Source organism: Nansenia antarctica (genome assembly GCF_963989245.1).
Source record: "Nansenia antarctica genome assembly, chromosome: 4".
Lineage (NCBI taxonomy): Eukaryota > Metazoa > Chordata > Actinopteri > Argentiniformes > Microstomatidae > Nansenia > Nansenia antarctica.
In genome coordinates this window covers 12,103,736-12,128,027 of record NC_137689.1, presented here as the reverse complement: position 1 = coordinate 12,128,027, position 24,292 = coordinate 12,103,736, and the positions used below count along the sequence as shown (strand labels likewise).

The 24,292-nt window shown below is 42.0% G+C and overlaps 1 protein-coding gene across 1 annotated transcript in view; it reads left to right on the top strand.

Annotated features, from left to right (window-relative positions):
- cdh8 (cadherin 8) overlaps positions 1 to 24,292 on the top strand; it is a gene marked incomplete at both ends in the record, with an annotated part of 77,320 nt that overhangs the window by 22,401 nt on the left and 30,627 nt on the right. The window contains one exon of the mRNA XM_080528441.1: positions 8,189 to 8,483. Coding sequence (XP_080384567.1) covers positions 8,189 to 8,483 — 295 coding nt within the window. The remainder of the gene's footprint in view (positions 1 to 8,188; positions 8,484 to 24,292) is intronic.

The window sequence follows — 24,292 nt, the reverse complement described above, 5'->3', positions numbered from 1 at the left end:
CACACTGGCCCATGTGCTACATGACGTATCAATTGTCCAGATGCACACACACACATCCTGCATCACCAGGGTATTAACAAATAAATCCTATAGGAGGATGTGTTGATATCTCCGCCAAGGAATCTCCATTACCGTACATACACATCTGCATTTAGAAAACGTATAAGGCCTAATTAGGGCTTTGACAGAAATTCCAGGGGCAAATCCAGGAAAATAGAATAATCCTTGACTCCGGCCATGGCTAATTGAGCCTTGAGATGGGATTCAGATGAGGAACAACTCTGACCCGCCAGACACCAACTGACACCCAGCTTCACTGGGGTGACAGAGCTCCTCTTTCCCTCTCTCGCACGCACGCACACACACACACACACACACACACACACACACACATACACACTCTCTTTCTCTTTCTCTCGCTCTCTGCAGAGAGAGCTAGCACATGCCCTATTCACAGCTTGCCCTGACAAGGAGCAAAATCATTAATTCTCCATGTAGGGCTTAACACTACACTTAAGTGTGGATCCTACGGCCGTGGGGGGATGGAACGTTCCTCTTTAGGACACACTGATTGTTCTAGTGATTGCCGTAAAAGCTAATCTTGAGCAGGGAGTGACATATTTTCTCCAGAGCTGACAGTAAAAGCAGTGCTATTTGCAGCAGTGATTAGGGGTGCATTGGCAGAGGTATGGGTGTATAAACCCCTGGGTGTGCATTGAGATTCATGAACTAGTGAACTGTAATGCAGGCCAAGATGTCTGAGTTCTTACATGTGGAAAGTTTCTAATGAACAGAGATCAAAAGAGAGATTCAAGGTGGGGTGAGTCCTGGTATCACAAGGTGAAATGCCTACTGGTGTGCTTAATTTAGCTTTGGGACTGTTCCATTGGTTCTATTCTGCCATGCAAACTAAATTTGCAATCAAGTACCTCTATTTTCGTCCAGGCGCAAGGTGACAGTATTGTTAAACGCCAGCTTGTTGACAATATCAGCATGTAAAACCTGCCGGTGCAGTATTTTCAAATAATAACGGCAACACCCGTTTCATATCAGCTTATTATTTGAGGTATATCCTCAAACACATGCCACAAGTGCCAGTTTCAAGCAGCACAAGAGATATTAAGACCCACTAAAGCCATCTCTTATTACAAATGCAGTCAGTTACTTCACTCATTCATTTCCTCTAGGTAAACCACATTCAGTTGAGAGTAAATGAAAACGTTTGAACATAATGGCTCAAACTTGCAAAGCCATACAGTCATGGACAAAAATATTGGCACCCCTGCACTGTCAGATAATGCACCGCTTCTTTTCAGAAAACTGTGGCAATTACAAATGCTTTGGTTGTTATTATGAACTTCATATTTGGTAGCACACCCTTTGGAAAAAATAACTCAAATCAACCTTCCTGTAACCATGAATGAGTTTCTTACACCTCTCTACTGTAATCTCCCAACTGCTGTTTTGAGATCACTCCACAGGTGTTCTATGGCATTCAGTTCTGGTCACTTTGTCTTAAACCATTTCTGTGTGCTTTGGGTCACAGTGGACACAGGTTAAGAGCTCTGGAGATGGACTTGTAGCCTTGAGATTGTCTATGCTTTTCCACAATTTTGGTTCTCAAATCCTTAGACAATTATTTGCTCTTCTTTCTTTTCTCCATGCTCAGTGTGGTACACACCACAGGTGGGTTTGAATACAAATTAAAGGAGCATCACATGCTTGAAATACAATTTTGAATTTTAATAAACATTTTTTAATTGTTGTCCAGTCCATTGGAGGGCTGTGTGGAATCAGATTTGGCTTTTTTTCTCTGCTTTTTTGTGTTGTTCCAATGCAAACAACATATATAAACATGTGAATACCAAAGCATTTGTAATTGCAACAATGTTCTGGGAGAAGTGGTGCATTATCTGACAGAAGTGCAGGGGTGCCAGTAGTTTTGTCCATGACTGTATGTTAATTATTGCAAATGCAAGTCTATTACTATCAGACATGTGGCCTGATATCATGTCGAGGGAACATTTTCCTGATTGTGTCATGTTCATTGTAATTATGTGTATATATATATTTAGTATTGCTACTATCCAAAATGCACTCATATTGTCTGAAAGATCATTCACGTCCGTTCACCGCTAATCTGAGTTGAGGAAAACACACAAGCCATCAGTTGAGCTCCTCATATTTGGCTATGGAACACATTTTGATTAATGATTTGATCAGTGAGGGGTCAAGCCCTCGACACTCCTCTCATTCATTTAAATTAATTAAATTTAAACCTGGCATTTGTAATGCTACTGCTGGTATATGGTGAAATGCTCCCTGACCAATAGTGCCACGCCATAGTGCTTCGATCAACAGTTGCGGTTGGGTTGTTGAAATAGAGCCCTGGTGGTATGTTTATTTTTACCCAGATTTTTGGTGCATTGTTGTTGCCTGGGCAACTTGGATAATGCTAAAACTGGATGGCAGCCTCTTTCCTCACCATAATTGTCCTCTCAGATGATCACTTGTGCATTGTGGTGTAAAGATCACCACAAGAGGTAATCGGACCATTTACAGCAGACAGTTTCAGAGATAAGCCTGCCTTACAAAATACTGGTGAGAGGGAATTTGTCAATGCTAAATCTTATATCATTACTGTAATACATTTTGCCTGGGTGTAACGGAAAACAAAAATAATATGTGTTATTGTTGCCTGATAAGATTTCGATTTGAAAATAAGATACAGAACAATACAAATATTATCCAATTACCTTTTATAATGCTTACTTTGAACCACACATGCATGCACACACCCACACACACCTACACACACACACACACACGCACACATACGCACACATACGCACACCCGCACACACACACACACACACACACACACACACACACACACACACACACACACACACACACACACACACACACACACACACACACAGTCTCAAAATAAAATGACAGACCATCATTAATTTGGGCTCATTTAAGGGTTTCGCTGTGTGCAGAATGTTGGGAGGCTGTTTTTCTTAATGAGCTACATCTTTCATGTGAAATGATGGCACAATTAGAAAAACAAAAGTGCAAGGTGTGACAATTTAAGTGAATGTGCTTTGTCAGTGTCTGCAAACAACACCTTTGAGACAGTATATGCATAAGGCAGGCTTATAAAGCAATCGTGGAGGCTTCAGAGGTCTGGATTTTTGTACACACATTTTACCTTGTTACTCTGTCCCAAACATGGCCCGACGGGAATTCCTCTGGAAAAAGTCCAGGGCAGGAAATTAAATGGGAGTTGCTGAACGAGGATGTTCTGGTGCACAAGATCTGAACAAAAATACAAATTAGAAAGAATATCACTTCCGGCCATGTTACAGAACAATGCTCAACATTGTCAAATGTGCAAATGTTCTACTTTATGCTTCTCTCATCCTCCAATCCCCCAGTCACTTACCTTAGGGATTAAGTACCTAATTTAAGCATAGAGAGAACATTCATTTGGAGAAAAAGCTCCCTTTTGCCTTTTACCTTGAACTATATCTCTCTTATCATTGTATTTCTCAATCTCTCTAGTCACATGAAACATGGAAAAGGTAGTTTGAACTTGGTATCCACAAGAGTGGGGATGGGGGTTAAGACTGGACTGTCACGAAGGCCTGGCATGTGACACACACCCAACTGTACCATCATACTATAAATGTAATTTGGTGATTAAACCAAAATCCATACATTTTGATATGAATTGCATTCTGTTGACACTAACATGGTGATTTTCAAATGAACTTAAAAGCTGATTGCAAATTGTCCTGCCCCAACACTACGCCTACGTATTGAGGAGCTATTTGTGACATGGTCTGGTGAAAAAGGCCGCATGTTGACAATTCTTAAGTTGCGCAAATGAGCAAAAAGCTTCTTTAAAAAAAGTGTTTTCTGTTTTTTGCATATTACGAAAGTTGTGTTGAAGAGCCCGCTCGATATAACAAACAACAGTTTTAGGATCACTCAATTGAATTCACTGTTTCGTCTGCCATAGGCAGGTAAGTGATACATGGCTTGTAAACAAATGTACGTTTTAGGACGTGTTCAAAAGCAAGGACTGTGTGATCATCTAATTATGTGTAGCTATGTTTTTAGCATATTTAGCACAGTATGTTTTTATGTGCTAAACAGCAGTTAGATGTTCATAGAGATGTTCCTTTTTAGCGCTAGTCTACTAGCAGCTGTTTTGCGTGTGTTTTGATTCAGAGCGTGTTTCTCCGCTATTTGGTTTGGTGTACCAACACTCAACTATTTTCAGATTTCAATGTGACACATCATTTGAAAGCTTACAATCTGCACTTTCATAATCTGGAAAAAACAGAACAATTACATTGCCCTACTTAAGGACGTTTTAACCAGACCCTGTTAAGACCTTACAATACTGTGCTTGTGTGTGGAGGTGAGCAAAAAGTGGACACGCCGCAAACCTCTTCTTATCCACCTCATTTTTCTGGTTTTCTGCTCGAAATGACATGCCCACAGTGAATATAGAATATCTCCACAATCACAAGGGCCTTCATAATGATCTTGTTATCAAATGAAAGCTAACACCTGTGGGGTGGCTGTAGAAGTGTCAGAATCAAAATGTTACTGTGTCAGAGTAAATAGAGCTAGAACATTATAAAACATCTCAAATTCAGTCTCCGCCTAAAAAACCCCCAGCTTTTACAGTGAATATCACCTTGGAAACCTGATAACCAAGCCCAAATCATCTAGGAATCAGTACTCCAGGGTCTTATTAGTACTTGTGCCAAAGTTGATGCTAGTAATGTGAGCAAATGCAACTTTGTACCTGTTTTAGTACAGGTATGTTTAGGCGGACACCTATATGTTTAGGCCATTTGGAGATATGTTGGCACCATCTTTGACCTTTGACCTTTCTCATGTATCAGATTTCTTTTCTTTTTTTTTTCTTTTTTTTTTGATTTTTTTGAGTTGAGAGGAAATTTGGCGTTGAAACCAGACATGACACATTCTCCAGTTGGAGAAAACTGGATGTGACTTAGGCCGTGTTTACCGTCTCTGGAAAAAAATGGTGGCATCGTATAGCATGCAAAGTTGTGAAAAAAATGTGATATCGATGAAGAGAATTGATCGAGGTAAACTCTTTATATCACTTCGGATGCCCATCTGGGTCCGTGGATATATTAAGATGAACCTTGACCGTCTACTGAGAGCACCAGTGATGATTCCGAACCATTCCTCCTGTGTTCCATTGTCAACTGTCTCAAAAGCAAAAGCAAAATCAAATTGTGCCTATTCAAACTTTTTCACAATGTTATATTACACTTTGTCATTGGAATGCAGAAATCAATATTACTTGAGTCCAACAAAATTGAATATAACATTGCGAAAAAAGTTTAGATTGCCACAATTGCATGTGTACAACATCCTAACACGTGCATCAATATACTAGGAGCTTTGCAGTGTCAAAAGGGCATATTTGGGCAATTTCTTTGATTCTTTTCATGACTGCATGATTTATCCACGCAGTTGCATTATAGCCTGATAAGGGGTTTCGGTGGGGCCGTTAAGTTTCTCAAAACAAAGCAAATTCACAAAATAATTGTCTGTATCGTTCTACCATTCCATTTACATAAAAAAAAGATTTGGTTAAAACATTTCTAAACCTATCCTTTAAGGTGGGTTGGACATACTGTACAGTATATTATGCATCCTTATACAGTATATGCAAGCATAACATTTTGTATAGACACAACCTACTTTGTACAGTGTAGCAGCTGTCCATACTGTACATTGCTTGGTTCTCAGTGGGACTCATTTAGTGTGCATAGAAAAGTGAGTGTTACAGCCCTGCTATGCTAGTCACAGTTAGGGGACCACAGTGTGGATTGAAGTCTGTACGTGTCCATAGACTCCTTCCAGGACAAGGAGCCAAATGTGTGATTTTGTCATGTATATGTGAACTCTAAGTTAAGCAGCAACCTCCCAAGCCTCGTTAGGTTGTTTTTTTTAAAAGTCTATTGTCAGTTCTCCAAAATGTAGAAATCTGTTCAATGTCTTTCTATGTCATTCAACATGGGACATGCGTTTGCGGCTGTAATCATGTTGTCATAAATTAGCCTACACCATCATTTTAAACATACATTTTTAGATTAGATTCAACTTCATTGTTATTGCAGAGTACAAGCATCAGACAATGAAATGCAGTAAAACGTGTATATCAGAAGCGGGATTCAAACCCCCGTCTTAAAAGAATCCTAGTACAAGCTTCCATCCCGATGATCTGATACTGTGAAGCTTGCTGCTAATATAACCACATTAGTGAATGTTCACTCATATTTTTTTTTAAATAATAGTAGGGGGTAGTATGACATATGCATTTAATCTGTCAGCAATTTTTTTGACAGGCCATTTCCCTCTCTGTTAATTGCGGCAGTATTCCCCTTTTTTACTTCTTACGTAATTGTCATCTTCATAAAGCTCCATTAGCAGAGCGGTGCACTGTCATTTTCCTGTCATAGTATCTTCTTTTCGACAATCGGCTGTTCTGGGCTTATTACTCCTAGTCGATGACACTAGGCTGATTCTAATTCGAGGAATCACTTGAGGCTTGAATCCCAATCGAGAGTTGCTCGAACCAGGCTTTTCTTTTAATCGCGAATGTACTAATTAACGTTGCTGAAGGTAAAACCAGGCTTAAGTCTTGCAAGATTTATTTAAAAATTCTGCCTTATTTTGATAAGTCTCGCAAGATTTATGAAAAAAATCGGCCTTATTTTGATACGTCTCGAGAGTACAAAGCTGAAGGTGTCGTGAATCGCGTATGTCGTAGACACTCACATTTTGTAACACACAGACATGCGGCCATATGGGGGTGGTTGCAGGCACAACAGTGAGTAAAACAAAGGGAATTATGCCCCCAACACCACCAAAATATGCTCCCAAACCCACTCACAAATTATGAGTATTTAGTGATCCTAAAACTGTTGTTTGTTATATTGAGTGGGCCCTTCAACACTTCAACTTTTGTAATATGCAAAAAAACGAAAACACTTTTATTTATTTTTAAGAAGCTTTTTGGTCATTTGCATTGATGTCGACAGCATCCTATGACAGGCATACACACTAATAGCAGTTTAGTAGATGACACAAACACCCACCCTTCTTTCAGGGCTGCTGCAGCCAATGCCTGGAACAATTTACAGAAATCACTCAAACTGGACACTCTTATTTCCAAATCAGCTTTTAAGGACTCTATCATGGACATTCTCACTGACACATGTAACTGTTTCTCAACCCTCTAGTGTTTTTCTAAACCCTCCCTGTTGGCTGCGTACTGTTTGTCCCATGCATGTCTGTTGACTTCCTGTGTCTGTCCAAATTTGCATACTGTATGTATGCAATTTTTTTATTCTGTTAGTGTGCTTTTGTTGTGCTTAATGTTGTGCGGGTTTATGTGGATGTGTGACATTGTCCTTTTAACTGATGCTGTGACTGTAAGTGGAGGAGGTGTTGGAGATGTCTGTATGTTTCTATCTTTTAACTGTGCTGGGAATGCTTGGATGTAAGCCGCTGTCTGTCGTGTGTGTTCTTTGTTTTTAACATGTAACCTGATTTATTTTCAGCCCCCCCCCCCCCCCCTCCTCCCGCCAAGAGGCTTGTCTTTTGCCAGGACGCCAATGCAAATAAGAATAAGTTCTTATTGGCCTGCCTGGTTAAATAAAGGTTAAATAAAATACAAAAAACAGATAGGCAAAGGCATGTTTAAGGGGTAGAGCTCTCACTGACACCATCACTTCGAAGATGTGAACTTGGTAACATTTTTAGCTTTGGCTCTTGCCAGAACCAAATAACAACAACAACAACAACAAGAAAAAGAAACCGAGGTTCACATTCACCCTCAGTTATTGATAGATTATTGTCTGAGTGACAGATGGGTATAATAACCTACTCTATATCAATATTGCCTAGAACATTGCCTGTCATATGATTTGCTGCTTTTCCTTCGGGAAGCTCAGCTGTCACTAAAAAGGACTAGTAGCTCGTACTCTGGAGCAGCCACACTAAAGGGAATCGAGCTCCATGACTGTGTGTGGTGGACTCTCCAACCTCTGATCTATAACAGTTTGTATATGATTATTAAACAAAAATTAACTCTGATATTATTTTCTCATTCCCATCTTTCCAGCTACACACCGATTTGGATGTGGGCAGCAAAAACATCAAGTATGTCCTGGCAGGTGAGGGGGCTGGTACCATCTTCGCCATCAATGAGATGACGGGAGATATTCACGCTATGAAGAGACTGGACCGAGAGGAGAAGGCAGAGTACACACTCACAGCACAAGTTGTTAATGCGGACAATGACGAACCCCTGGAGCCGCCCTCAGAGTTCATCATTAAAGTGCAGGATATCAACGACAATCCACCACAGTTCATTGAGGGCCCGTACCGGGCCTCCGTTCCGGAGATGTCTCAAGTGGGTGAGTCAAATTAAGGCCCTCACTTTCTCCTTTCCTCTTGACAATTGTCTTGTTTGATATACAGTATTATATTAGTTTTTTGGGTAACTATGGTGATATCTTGTTTCCTAATGTTTTTGCATTGTATTGATAGTACTGTAGAGGTTAGCATTGTAATACAATGCATAGACACAATGTTTCTATTCTGACTATAATTAATGGTATGTGCTACCTTTGTGAGTCCTATGTTGTCTTATTCAATTTGACCATGAGCGGTGAGTAACAATAATTGCTGAAACCATGCTGTACACACCATGCATATTTACAAAACTTACAACAAAAATGATTTCCCCCTTACACTATAGTATACAGCCACTACAAAGATTTGACATTTAATAGTATGTTAATATATTCATGAATTCACATAGCTACAGTATTTTACCCATGCATTCAAATTAGCAGCGTCTGATAACATTTTTCGAATGGAGCTCACAGAGTTTGCGGAACCTGCAAATGAATCAGCTTATAGTTTTCAAGGGTCTCTGCACTGACCTTGGAACAGTGGGAGTTGTAGAAAATATTCTCATATCGTGGGAGACCACAATGTGCCTTTTCACTGCCTTCAGCCAGAGAGAGTGTGTCTTGTGAGCGGTGAGGTTATTTGCAGGGCGAGGTTAAACATGTGTCAAAAAGTATGAAATACTGGATTAACTTTCCCCGGTACAAGGTAGCCAAAAGGAATAGACTCCAAAATGCAAACTCCAAGCACACTGCAAATACATCAAAGTATTTGACTGACATGAGTATTTGATCCAGGTCATCTTATTTCTTGGGTGCTTCAGTTGTTCCCTGTTATGAAGCTGACATAACACGTAATAGTATAGTAATAATAATATAATTATATTACTGTGTTATGTCAGCTTCATGACAGTGAACAACTGAAACCCCAAGAAATAAGATGACCTGGACCTTCACTACAGTATGTACTCCATGTTGCAATAGGTGTTTACAGTTAGAGCATATTATGCTATAACACCTATTGCAACATGGAGTACATATACTGTAATAAACTATGTCATCTGCTGTAGCTTTCCTGAATTCTAGAATCAAATTCTCGGAATCAAAACTGTGGACAAGCAAACACTCAACAATTGTGTTGTTGTATCCCTCGTCTCATATCCATAAATCTGGAGTTTAAGTTCTATCACAGTGCAATAATAGTTGATATAGAGCTCACCAATGGTCTATTTTCAATGTGTCGTGCTTTGAAATTCCAATAAAGTCTACTGAGAGAAACAGAGGGAAATAAACTTTTGTTAACATAAAGACTGTAAGATATTAACTATTCTTGACAAGAACATGTAACTCAAAAGTATTAAAAAAGTGTTTGTGGTAAACTTTGAAATTAAACAAATAAATGACGGTCATATTTTAACATGTTTGCACGCATACCTCACACAATGTAAACTCAAGAAATAGAGGACATTGGGTAGCATTTGTATTGTGAAGTGTTATCGTTTCCTTTTACATGCTTTCTAAGATACATAGACACATACTGTAGATATAGACTATGCAGTATACAACTGTGTACCAGGTCTACTCTATCACGGTCATCATTGGATATGTACATGGTGTTAAGACACAGCTACAGTGCCATTAAAGTGCCATTCACATAATATTTTGAAGAAAGGTTTATAACATGAATGTTAGGTTAAGGAAATTATTTGTATATAAACCTTTCTTCATTCTATACTACTGCATTCATAACAATTACACAGTAATCTTCAAGTGTATTCGAAAATCGTTGACATTTCAAGCTGCAGGGATATTATCATTCAACAATGTGAACTGTACCAACACTGTAACTACACGGTACCTGCCAATGCAATCAAGCACATTATTTAAACACACCAAATAATGTAAAGTGACATAACCAAATCAAAGGTGACAAAACACTAAAGTTATGAGTTCTCAATAACAAAACATAGATACAGTCTGGAGGTTTTTCCACCACAGGTGTCAGAGAGTAAAATACAGTCATCCAGAAAAGATATTCATGGACATGTCACCATAGTCTACATGTTTTATACTTACTGTAGGAACTATATATTACGTACTTTATATAATGTGTAATATGTAAAACAGGCTTGCCATACCCTAATATAGTACAGGCTATGCCATACAGGTCCTAGTGTTTCACCAACCACTACACTGGAAAACAGCAGGGACCACAGCAGGGAAAGATATATGCTGGACAGGTCCTCCTGTTTGAAGTGTGTAGGGCAGCGCAACGTTTCATGGGAAATGGAAGATAACACCTAGTTCTTTCTGGAGGTGAGTGGGATGGGAAACATGGCTTTGTTGGCTGGATAACAATGATTTATTAAGCGATAACAATAATAACCATCTACTTAATTGCTATGTTTTGCACCATATAAACAATGTATAGTATACCAAAGACTGTGGAATTCATGTGATTCCATTTGATGTACTTCTTGGATGATATGTATCCAACATTTAGAGTTAGAGTTTAAAGCTCTTTTAAAGATCTGATAAAGAAAGTCCATATCGATATCAGTTGAATTCTTCTGATGCATTATTGATATATATTGGTTGGGACCACCTGCAAGCATCAGAATGAAGAAGAAAAATAAAGAGAATAAAGAAGAACATAGCCTGTACACGCACACCTGCTTTGCTACAGCAGTGCTGATCAGTGCTGAGCAGCGCCTTTCCATACCTGTTGCATGATGGGATCAATTCTGTCTGACTTGCTTCAGAAATGTGACTACTTACATCACTCTAGTTATGAGAGTTGCGAGATCGAGGCACAAAGTTTTAAGAGCTAGGATCTGTGCAGTCCGCAGTCACAGACTTCATTGTGGGAGGCACTTTTCATCAGGAAAAGTCCTATATGCCTTGATGCGTAGACTGTGGGAGGATATAAATCATTATGGTATTTTTGAGAGGTAAATCTATTGATTGCACATACCGTATATGATAAGTTACATGTCGTGTTATACAGTGATTATTCAAAGAGAATACATAGGACGTTGTGTCGAAGATTTCAGTCATGTTGTCACTGTCATGTTTTCAAGACATGCAGTCAGAATTGTACTTCGGTGTCCAACTCGAGACAGCTGAGATACACTGCTCTGTCTGTTCTCACCTTAGCCTCACTTGAATTGTAGTCTTGTTCCATGTTGAAGTCCAGCGGGGCTCCCCTCTTTGCAACATGATTTAGGACAGAATGTGAGGAGAATAATGCATGAGTGCATGCATACAACTGATTGCCATAGAGCTGATAGATGAAGCTGATTTTGTCTTACTGTTCTGCTTCGCTTTGCAGTAGATGCTGAGCTGCAGTGACGTCATTAGGCCTGGGCATCTGGGGCTGTAGCCCCAAATGTTTTCTGAATAGCCCATCTCCGGATCCTGGAAAAACAATAGAAAAACAAGTATATTTTGTCTCTACCAGTTGGTTCTGTAGCTTTTTTTATGGCTGTGTTTCAGACAGTGACATTTGCAAGAACACTCAAGTCACGCGCTCCATGCCTTTGAATATAGGATAGGGTAAAAGGACATAATGTTCCACACTTATCGATATCAGCTTCAATCAATATCATGTGAATTTATCAATATTGGTGGCCAACACTATATTTAATACAATGTACTGATCTATTCATTTTGATTCTGGATGTCTCAGAGTTCTCCAGATATATTCATGAAATTATTCTATTTCAATTTCACTTTACTTAAAATATAATTGATTGATTATTTGTATATGTCCATCCTTGAGGGGAATTATTAACAATTTGAAAGGATGGAATAAATCTCGGGATTTGTTTTCTTGTTAATGGGATCTTTAACTTTAAGAGACCAAGACAAACAAGCACATTTCCTCTACTAGACTTCTAACCATATGCTGGAATTATAGAGCTCCCTGCCTTCTGTTGCTAACAAGGAGATTGTGAATGTGATGTAGTTTAAATTACAGAGTCTGTTTGAAGAGATGATTCAAGTAATTAGAATCAGGTTGTCTGACCCTCCTCCCCCACCAAAGAAAGGGGTGTGAATGACAATAATTGCTACACAGAGAAATAAACTTGGAAAGTTGTTTTGCCATCTCAAACTCCATCGAGGGGCCTCTAGAGCCCTTCCCTGTGCCTGGTTCATTATCAAGGCGATTAATAAACTGGTGGAAAGACAGATGGCATGCCGCTCATCACGGCCGCTCTCAGGCCCCCTGCAAAATGAATCTGTGTACATAAGCAACTGGCCCCGTGAACGTGTCAGGATCTGCTAAATTGGAGCGCAGACATAAAATTGAAGTGACGTTAATAGATTACCTAGAGTTCATTTGCATTTTGAGAGTTATGATGAACATGGTAACAGGACTAACAGGCACAGGGCTCTGTAGCCCCTAATGATATTTCTGATTATGCACTCATCACCGACGGCAGCTTGGAAAATAAGTAAAGATTTGTCATCATGAATTTTGATGATGAATGAGTTGACTTGATCAAAGGAAGATGTATGGAAATGAGGTGTACAGACCTATATTGGGTGGATCGTCACACCCATCAGACATCTTTTTCTTTTTTATCACAGGTGATTTCATATTAACAATTCATTATTGAAACATACACTAGGTGAACCATAACAACTTGCTTTTATCAAAGCATGTGAGCTAAACCCCATCACATCAGTCACAAGTGAAAAAGACAAAATGACTCATACGTGAGAATACAGATAGTTAGATTACATTAGCAGTTACATTAGTCAACTGTTAGAAGCTCCGACCATTACTCATCACATTACAGCCCATCAGATCAATATCATGACACCTGCACTATTCTGAGAACAGCTCATGCTCCATTTAGGCCCTATGTGCAATAAAATGCAGTTCTTTTGATACAGTATGATTGGCTTTTAGTAATTGCAATGATTTTGCAGTCAACTAAACCCAGCTTTTGGAGCAGTGGAAATGACACAGTTTAAAAACAAATTAGAAAATGGTAGTCTAATTGTAGGGTCACAGTCTTAAATCAGAGTAGCTACACAGTTTTAGATGCTTACAGTAGCATCACTTGGATGAACCCTAAATGGCCAATGTAAGCCCTTCTATCTGTTGTAACACCTCTCCTCTCAATTTTCTCCAATTCCGGTTTCTGGGTTGTGGCAGATGGAAAGAGAGGCAGGGGGTTTCTGGGCCTTTAACATGGTGGGCAGCTGGGTCATAGCCAGGCCACATCTGCCAGGCTGGCCAGGCCAGGCCAGGCCAGGCAAGGCCAGGCATCCAGGGCTGTAGTGGGCCCATGGCCTCAGCTGGGGCAAGGGGGGTGGGGGGGGAAGGGCAGTGAACCTGCAGTGACTCTACTCAGGCCAGCCAGCCCATTCTGTGCTGCTAAATGGGGATGGGAGAGGACGACCAAGCCAAGGCTGAGGGGATTTCACTCACAAGCTGGGCCTCTTCTGTAAATAACCTGCTCCTCCTCCTCCAGTGGAGGGGGGTGTGTGTGTATGTGTGTGTGTGTGCGTGTGTGTGTGTGTGTGTGTGTGTGTGTGTGTGTGTGCGCGCACGTGTGTGTGCCTGAGTGTGTACCTGTCAATAAGTATGTGAATATGAAAGTATTCATATCCTTCTTTGGATACAGCCTTTTGATGTACTGTGTTTGTTACGACCAGAGATGGGACCCAAAGCAGACAACAAGAGAGCAGGTAAGAGTTCAAACAAAACATGTTTATTGAGCTTCCAAAAGAGAGCTGTCGGGGTAGGCAGGCGGGTTGTCAGGCAGGCGGGGGAACAGGCAGGTAGGCAGGCAGTCAGACAGCGATGGGCAGGCTGGTAGGCAGGTCGTCAGACAGGCGAGGGGCAGGCTGGTAGGCGGGTATTCTGGCAGGCACGAGACTGGCAGGCAGGCAGGTAGTCAGACAGGCGAGGGTCAGGCTAATAGGTGGGTAGTCGTACAGGCGGGCGGGCGGCAGGCAGGGAATCCTTAGGTGGGCACAGGGAGAACAAGATTAGGCAGGGTAAACCGGTAACAGAGCTGTGGCTAGACACAAGCATACGGATAAACTTAAAGGCTACGATCTGGCGTCGACTGGCAGCAGGTGCATGGTTTAAGTAGGAGCGGGTTGAAGGCCTGATGGCCAACAGGTGGTGTCAATGATTGCCGGCCGTAGAAGTTTAAGGCGAACATCAGTGGGGCTGATGACCCTCTCAATAACGAAGGGCCTAATGTACCTCTGGGATAACTTCTTTGATTCCGTCCTTAAGGGCAAATTCCATACCTTGTCCCCAGGGCCGTAGTTAGGAGCAGGGATGTGCCGTCGGTTAGCCTGTAGCTGATAACGACCAGAGGCTCTCAGAAGGGCAGCACGGGCCAGGCGCCAGGTCCTGCGGCAGTGGCGGAAGTGAGCTTGGACCGACAGGACCAGGATCTCACCCTCCTGGGATGGAAAAAGAGGGGGCTGATAGCCATAGAGGCACTGAAAAGGTGACATACCTGTGGCCGAGGTGATCATAGTATTGTGGGCATACTCCACCTACGGAAGTTGGGATGCCCAGGTCGATGGATTGGCCAACACCACACAGCGCAGGGGGGACTCCAGCTTCTGGTTGGGCCCTCTCTGCTTGGCCGTTAGTCTGGGGGTGAAACCCAGAGGACAGGCTGATGGAAGCTCCGAGGGCGGTGCAGAAGGCCTTCCAGACAGCAGAGGTCAGCTGGGGTCCTCGGTCTGAAACTATGTCACTGGGCAGGCCGTGGGCACGGAACACCTCCTTCACTAGCAGGTACGCAGTCTCCCTGGCGGACATCAGCTTAGGAAGGGGGAGGAAATGGGTGAATTTACTGAAGCGGTCGACTAGTCTTACCTTTGGAAGCAGGCAGACTGGAAACTAAATCGAGGGCCAGATGAGACCAGAGACAGCGGGGTGTGGGCAGGGGGGCACAGCAGACCTGAACTGGGCCTGGTGGAGGTCTTGTTCTGGGCACAAACAGGACAGGCAGACACAAAGGACTTGGTGTCCTCCGACATGGATGAGTACCAAAACCGTCTGCGGAGGAATGCCACTGTTCTAATAACCCCTAGGATGACAGGTAAGGGTGGAGGCGTGAGCCCATTGCAGCACACATCAGGGATGAACAAATAACCTGGAGGGCCGTTTCCAGGGTCAGGCTGGGCCTGCTGCATGGCTCTAACGACCCCCTCGACCCCTTGATCCCCTCCGGCTACTGGGTTTAAGTACAGTAGGTGTGGGTTGAAGGCCTGATTGCCCACAGGTGATGTCAGTGATTGCCGGCTGTTGCCCAGGAGGCGGAATTGTGACAGTGTTATGTAATGGAAAACAACTTGCAGTATCATTTGGGTTTTCTTCCACAGGAAACTGTTTTGTCCCACTGCAGACATGAATATGCAGAGACAATGGGGGCAAGTCTGCCTCCACTATTGTTCAATTCAGTCACATCTCTCACCAAAATATAAAAATATAATATAACACAGACACACACAGACACACACACACACACACACACACACACACTCGCACATTACTTATTCATCAAATGTTATATTATCCAATGTACCTCTGAATTATGCATGTAATATGATCAGTCTCTGGTCTAGAGACGCCAATGTAAGCTCTTCAAAAGCTCTCGAGGCATTTGTTCTTTTGTAGCTTATGTAGCCTCTCAGCGCAGCACGCACCCCATGGCACACATCACACATCTCATGCATTAAAGCCACGTATACATATACTATAGACTTAGCTAGCTTTGCCTTTACGTTAACACAACTGTACTGTACACTACCATGCAGTTGTAAAGATGCTGTTGTTTGGTTGTAATTTGTCCTGCTCCCTGTTGTGCCTGAGCTTTATTTTCCCCCTTTACTCTCTCTCTCTCTCTCTCTCTCTCTCTCTCTCTCTCTCTCTCTCTCTCTCTCTCTCTCTCTCTCTCTCTCTCTCTCTCTCTCTCTCTCTCTCTCTCTCTCTCTCTCTCTCTCTCTCTCTCTGTGTCTCTCTCCTTATCCCCACTACCCCCCTGTACAGTTTCTCTTTCTTTTTACTATAAAAAAATATATACATTCTTAGCATTTTAGCATTATAGCTGCCAATGGCCCCGTTTTTTGGCGTAGATTAATCTTTTTTAAGATGACTGATGGATAGACGAATGAATTAACTTAAAGTCACTTGGGATAAAGGTGTCTGCTAAATGCCAAAATGTAAATGCAATGTCTCCTTCTCACAAACTACAGGCTCCCAGGTAATGAAGCCCTTCAATGTGTTTTGAATAGGACTGCCTACCGCAGATAAATGGCAAATAGCTCAATGCATCGAAGGACAAACTCCCCTCCCCATCTTCCACCCCTCCACCCTCCGCCCACTTTTCAAAAGTCACCCTTTTCACGGCAGCGGCAGCCATTGAAGAAAATGACGGTGAGAGGAAAAAAGGAAAACGAGACAACAGGTGATGAAAGGGAGGCAAATGAATAAGCTGAAGTGTGTTTTTGTCTGCGCAGCCTCTCGTGGTGCATGGGGGAAAGCTGCATAAATACCCAGGGCTGCCTGCTAATGGGCCCAGGGCATCATTGTGTCAGCTGGAGTGATGTGACTGATCCCTTGTGACAGGGTAATCAACGCTCCACACTGGACTCTGACATTATCCCTCATTGTCGTGATGGAGAGGCTTTAGTAGGGAAGGGAGCTATAAAATGAAACACACGTGGGCCCCAATTTGCTTCTGCTAAAGAGGCGCTGCGCCAACACTAAAACCAGGTTTTGGTCATTTTGTTTCACCACAAAGTGCATCTGCCACAACCAACACAAACTGTGTTGTGGACAATTGCACAATTGTAGACTATGGCTTTGTAAATCATTGGGGGTTTTTTTGTTTTGTATTTTTAAATTGTGGTTTCGGTTCCCATTGGGACAATATATACTGACAAATGTATGCACTCACTGCAATATAAGTCGCGTTGGATAAAAGCGTCAGCTAAATGGCATATTTTTTAATTCAGTCAGTAGGTAGGGCCGTGTGTTACATTCCAAATATCAACAGGCACTGTATTAAATACATTTGAATAGAATCAGTGGCTATGGCCATGGGAGACATTCCAAACATTACTTATCAAATACAGAGTGGTAGGCACTCTTATCAAATACATTTGAATAGAATTAGTGAGTACGGCTGCAACATTCCAAACATGAACCACAGTGGGGGAGGATGAGTAGCGTATTTGGCATTCAAAATGCCATTGCCAACCTCTGCTGCATCTGGTATCCAAAGAGTCACGTGTTGTTGCCTAATGTCTGTATTTTACTGTTATTTTCTGTCCCTGTCCGTCATATCATCTATCATAGTTGGCTACTAATGAAGTACGTTTATAAATGTGTCATAATATGATATATGATATAATCGCTGTAGCCATGGAATGTTGTTGATATGTGACATACAGGATCAGTTGGCTACACATTTAGATTCAGCTCCTGTGTGTGTGTGTGTGTGTGTGTGTGTGTGTGTGTGTGTGTGTGTGTGTGTGTGCGCGTGTGTGTGTGTGTGTGTGTGTGTGTGTGTGTGTGTGTGTGTGTGTGTGTGTGTGTGTGTGTGTGTGTGTGTGTGTGCATGCCTGAGCTCCGCTTATAACTAGCTCAAATCGTTTCTCATTAACAAACAAAAGCATGACAATTCATCTAGTCACTAGAGAGATACAATTCGAACACAATCCAATCCCACTCCTTGTAGAACAGTACAAGAGAATGTAATGTAACAAATGTATACGTTTATAGAAGATTGACATGCAAACATTGTTTTTACTGGAGCCTGTTATATATTTTAGAGAATTGCAGCTGCACTGCCCTTCCAACGTGCCTGGTTGTTACAGTTGAAGTCTGAAGTTTTTATTTTTAGTTATTTTTTCTGAGTGGGGCAGTCCCACTCATATTTTTCATTTTATTTGACAGATACAGTGAAGATTTAGACAGGAAGGATGGGTGAGAGAGAGAGGAGGGATGACATGCAGGATATGTCCCAGGCCGGATTCGAACCGGGGACCCTGCGGTTACATGGTCGACGCTTAACCCGCTACGCCACCTGAGCGCCCCTGAAGTCTGAAGTTTACATGCACTTAGGTTGAAGTCATTAAAACTCATTTTTTAACCACTCAACACATTTCACGTTAACAAACTATACTTTTGGCAAGTCAGTTAGGACATCTACTTTGCGCATGACACAAGTAATGTTTCAACGATTGTTTACAAACAGATTATTTCATTTATAATTCACTACATCACAATTTCAATGGGTCAGAAATGTACATGCGTTCATTGAACTGTGCCTTTAAATAGCTTGGACTCAGTGCCTCTTTGCTTGACATCATGGGAAAATCAAAAGAAATCAGCCAAGACCTCAGAAAAATTAAAAATGGTGTACCTCTACAAGTATGGTTTATCCTTGGGAGCAGTTTCCTAACGCCTACAGGTACCACGTTTATCTGTGCAAACAATAGTACGCACATGTAAACACCATGGGAAGATGCAGCTGTCATACCGCTGAGGAAGGAGGCGTGTTCTGTCTCCTAGAGATTAATGGACTTTGTGCGAAAAGTGCAAATCAATCCCAGAACAAGAGCAAAGGACCTTGTGAAGACACTGGAGGAAACAGGTACAAAAGTATCTGTATCCACAGTAAAAGGAGTCCTATATCGGCACAAACTGAAAGGCCGCTCAGCAAGGAAAAAGCCACTGCTCCGAAACCGCCATAAAAAAGTCAGGCTACGGTTTGCAACTGCACATGGGGAGAAAGATTTGACCTTTTTGGAGAAACGTCCTCTGATCTGATGAAACACAAATGTAACGGTTTGGCCATAAAGACCATCATTATGTTTAGAGGAAAAAGGGGGAGGCTTGCAAGCCGAAGAACACCATCCCAACCGTGAAGCATGGGGATGGCAGCATCATGTTGTGGGGGCGCTTTGCTGCAGGAGGGACTGGTCCACTTCACAGAATAAATGGCATCACGAGGAAGGAAAATTGTGTGGATATATTAAAGCAAAAATCTCAAGATATCAGCCAGGAAGTTAACGCTTGGTCACAAATGGGTCTTCCAAATGGACAATGACCCCAAGCCTACTTCCAGAGATGTGGCAACAACGGTTTAAGGACAACAAAGTCAAGGTATTGGAGGGGCCATCACAAAGCCCTGACCTCAAACCTATAGAAAATGTGTGGGCAGAACTGAAATACTGTGTGCGAGCAAGGAGGCTTACAAACCTGACTCAGTTACATCAGTTCTGTCAGGAGGAATGGGCCAACATTCCACCAAGTTATTGTGGAAAGCTTGTGGAAGGCTACCCAAAATGTTTGACCCAAGTTAAACAATGTATTGGCAATGCTACCAAACACTAACTAATTGGATGTAAACGTTTCACCCACTGGGAATGTGATGAAAGAAATAAAAGCTGAAATAAATCATTCTCTCGGCTATTATTCGGACATTTCACATTCTTAAAATAAAGTAGTGATCCTAAAGCCCAATGCACACAGCGTGCGATTTCTGTTGCACGACAACATTCCATTGTTGTCATGAATGGAATCGAATTTTCGCCGTGCGATTAAAATCGGGGCCGTGTGCATTGGGATGCGATTTTCTCATAGACTTCCATCCAAACTTCAAAATGGAATGTTGACGTGCAACAGAAATCGCACGCTGTGTGCATTGGGCTTAACTGACCTAAGACCGGGAGTGTTTACTAGGATTAAATGTCAGGAACTGTGAAAAACTGAGTTCAAATGTATTTGGCAAAGGTCTATGTAAACTTCAGACTTGAACTGTATCATTAAAAACGTTGAACACATAGTGACAGTTTGAATTGTAATTTGGCAGAGCCCATTGTGATAACTACCTATAATAGTACGGCAGAAAATTACATCAGCTCACATTTGCTGACAAATTCGTTCACCTTCGCCCACACATAGCAACTTGCACTCTGGTAGTCTAGATATCACACTGGTTAGGCTACATCTAAAGCATACTGCATATGCAATCACTTTGTGTAGTCGTGCACATTGGCATAGGCTCCTGTTAGATTGTAGTGCAGGTTTGGATCAGTATGGATTTACTGACAAATATATGGAACGTCTAATGATCAGAGCTGTTTATCAGGTCAGGACGGGTGCACTCGGGTGAATCATTTGAATCATGATTTTCACTCGCACTAATAACTACGTTATTCTCCCATCAACCGGAGTATGATGAAGAGTGTGTTGAATAAAAAACAGCACAAAACAGCTTTGGTCATTGTTAACGAAATGGGAGGGGGAAGGTGATGGGGAATTCAATGTTTGTGTGTGCTTGCTTGAGCCTTGCTTACAACAAGCTAAAACATGTTCCCATTAGCAAACAAAAGTGTGACAATTTTATCCAGCACGCTCTCCCTCTTCAAATTATCCCTCAAAAAACGCTATTATTATTGTTATTATTGTTGTGATACTGTTATTATTATATTGTGTGAACAAGAGAAGACTGCTCTTGCTGAAAATGTGGAGTTTCGCACCCTATAATGGCGGTTTTAATGATAACAACTGTGGGCTACTTTTCTTGCCAGTCTCAATCCCACTGAAATCCAACATCTTTATTCCTCCATTACATGAAAATTCCTAACTACATTCTGTAATCAATATGTTACATTATTAAAGCTGACTCATGCTTATGTAACCGCGTTGAGATGGTAAACTCACTCTTCAAGTTGAAATACCCCCACCCACGTTGTCAAATTTCTAGATTTTCGATAGCTGGTTCGCAAGTTCGAGACTCGGTCGGAGGACTGTTGTTGATGTGTTCACAACAACTTGCCGTCTTTTTCTCTTCATGTCAGACTAAGCTAAAACATTTCCCCCTGTTTCTCTGCACTGTGAGAGATTGCTTGATGATTGTATGAGAGTGGATATGACTTGTTCCCATTGCTTGGTCCTTGGTTAAAATAACCTGACATTTAAACAATTTCCTCTCTTCATCTCTGCAATTCATGAGCTGCTTTAATATATCTGATAAGTTAAGTCCTGATTGGTGAGGACAATGGATATCTTAATCTCATGTTACAGTAAATGATCCCCACCCACCCATTACATGATAGATGAAACTTTGCTGAACGAAATGACCAACTTAGGAGCCTTGGTCCTTTGTGTAGCACTATTTAACAGAACCAAATTGGGGCTCCATTCGTGATATAGACTTGTTTGGGTTCTAGTGTATAAACACAGCTTTCTTGTGATTAACCATACAGCTTTATGGTATATAGCTTAGCTATTTCTTCATCAGGAGCTGAAAAATAAATAAATATGTTTTTGTATTGTTCTCTCTGAGGCCCATATTGTTCTTTCTTCCATTCTTTCACCCAACCAATGCAGTCATCTAGTGTGTTTTGTGTTTCTGTATGTTAAGTGATACCAATATGAGACGAATCCAGATTAATCAGCAGAGTTCTCCATAGTGGTACCCATATCTTAGTATGCTCCTAATCAATCAGGTTATTAAGGGATTCACATTTTGTACATTTCGCAAGATTGATGCACGGTGCACTATGGGAGAGGATTGTTTCCCTCCCATTCATGAATTAATAAAAGGTGAAAAGGGAAGTGTAACAAGTGGAAGGTCTTCTGTGGATCATCACAGAGCAAGGCAGGGAGTCTTCTGAGAAGGCTGAAGTGTTCTAATTCACACTCCGGCATTGGCAAAGCTTATTCATATCTGATAGGATGCCAGGATGCTTTCTCAGACGTTCTTCAGTTCAGAGTCTTGCTTCATCTATTAATTATGCAGGAGGGGAGCTGTGGATAGTTAATGTTGTCTTAGGGCCTTTTCTCTCTGTCTCTGCCTCTCTGTTTCTTTCTCTCTCTCTCTTTCTTTCTCTCTCTCTCTCTCTCTCTCTCTCTCTCTCTCTCTCTCTCTTTCTCTCTCTCTCTATTGCTCTCTGCATCCTCCCTTTTCCCTTTTTTGACTCCCTGCCTCTCACAATGGTTTTGTCTTTCTCTTTCTCACCCCTGATCCCTTGTAAACACAAACTATTTCCTGTGTGTGTGTGTGTGTGTGTGTGTGTGTGTGTGTGTGTGTGTGTGTCTGTGTGTGTGTGTGTGTGTTGTGTATGCCCATGCTCATCTAGCTCCTGGTGGTTGTACAGTATGCAGCAAGTGCAAGCTCCTACGCCCTCCCATCCCTCTGTGTCTACATTATTAATTGTCTGAGGTACAAACTAGTTGTTTTGTCACCCTCAGGCACTCAGCAGCGCTCACCCAAATAAAAGCACTGATTACATCCCGTGGCGAAACATTCTATTCTCTCCATAGTCATTTTAAATCTCTTAATTCTTATATTCAAAGTCTTTATTCTTATAAAAGGCAGTACCACAAAAGTAAACACTCACTAGAGAAGCGACGGCCCACAAATCTAATCTCTCTAGTTGATAACATGCAATGCTTTGCGAGTATCACTTGAGTAAACACATAGTGATGTTATTTTTTTTATACTGCACTGTGAACACATCCTGCCGGGGCCAAAAAACGGAAGATTCATGTGGCGTGGCTGGTGGCGGAGGATTGCACTCAGAAACATAACTGGGAGAGAAACACATTCATCAAGGTGGCACAGACCTGAGCTGAGAGAGGCCCATCCAATCATAGCTGAGAATAAAAAGGGAAGGCATAAAAGTCAATGCGGCAAGGTCATTTGAAAAAGAAACAGATAAGACGCTGAGATCAAGTGGTAAATCTCTGCTGTACGTGAAGCCGCCACCTCGTCATCCTTCTCACTGATACCTTCCCTGTCCCCCATTAACAAAAGGCTCATACTTGGTTATAGCACCGCCGCTGTCACACTGACAATTGAACCAGTACTTTATTTACTTATTTGTCATATACTGTACCAGTGTGCAGACTAACACTCGTCTAAACACATACCTAGCCTTCTGTTTCGTTGTGTGGAGGATGACCTGTCTCTCGTCCTGTCCTGTGCATAGAAGTTTTGTTTCTGATTCCTCCATTCTGGCTGTTATGGTAGCCGTGTAGTCTGGTTTTGTTGCAGCGCAGTGACTTACTCCGATCCCACGGTTAGTGAAATATAGACAGCTGCATTACTCTGAATGCTGTAGTATGGATCGAATCAGTTTGTGGTGGTTTCTCCCCCAGTAATAGACTAGTGTCCACGGATAGTCAACGCCAGCACCAGGCGGTAGTGGGCAGGTTGGGTATGTCACATCAGGGCTCCTTGATAATTGGGTGAATCTGCTCTGCAACACGGCAGTGAGATGGCCCTCGAAAAATGTCACCGCACTTCAGGCAGTGTGTAAACAGAGGTGGGGATGACATGGAGTTTAACGTCACTCTCTCCACTGTACTGTATTTGCTTCTTCTTTGTCTTTCTTTGAGTGATCCGTTTTTGTTGTGTGTGTGTGTGTGTGTGTGTGTGTGTGTGTGTGTGTGTGTGTGTGTGCGTGCGTGCGTGCACATGCGCGTGCGTGTGCGTGTGAGTGTGTGTGTGCATGCGAGTGCATGTTGGAGAGATAGTGTATGTGCTCAGGCCTCTGTGTGTTCCCAGTGATGGATTGCTTGTCAGGAGGCACTAGGAGTACGCTGTATGCCTGACTGATACATTAAGTCACAAGTCACGTAGAGTGCGTTTGGTCTTACCTTTTAGATTCCTCCGGGAAATGTTTTAACCCTTTTGACTCCAGGCTCTCTGTCTGTCTGATAGCAGTGTAGCTGGGTTGTCACCCCATATTGCTTCTGAGCACAGGGCATATGCGTTAATACAGCTCTCTAGTGTGTGTAAGTCACC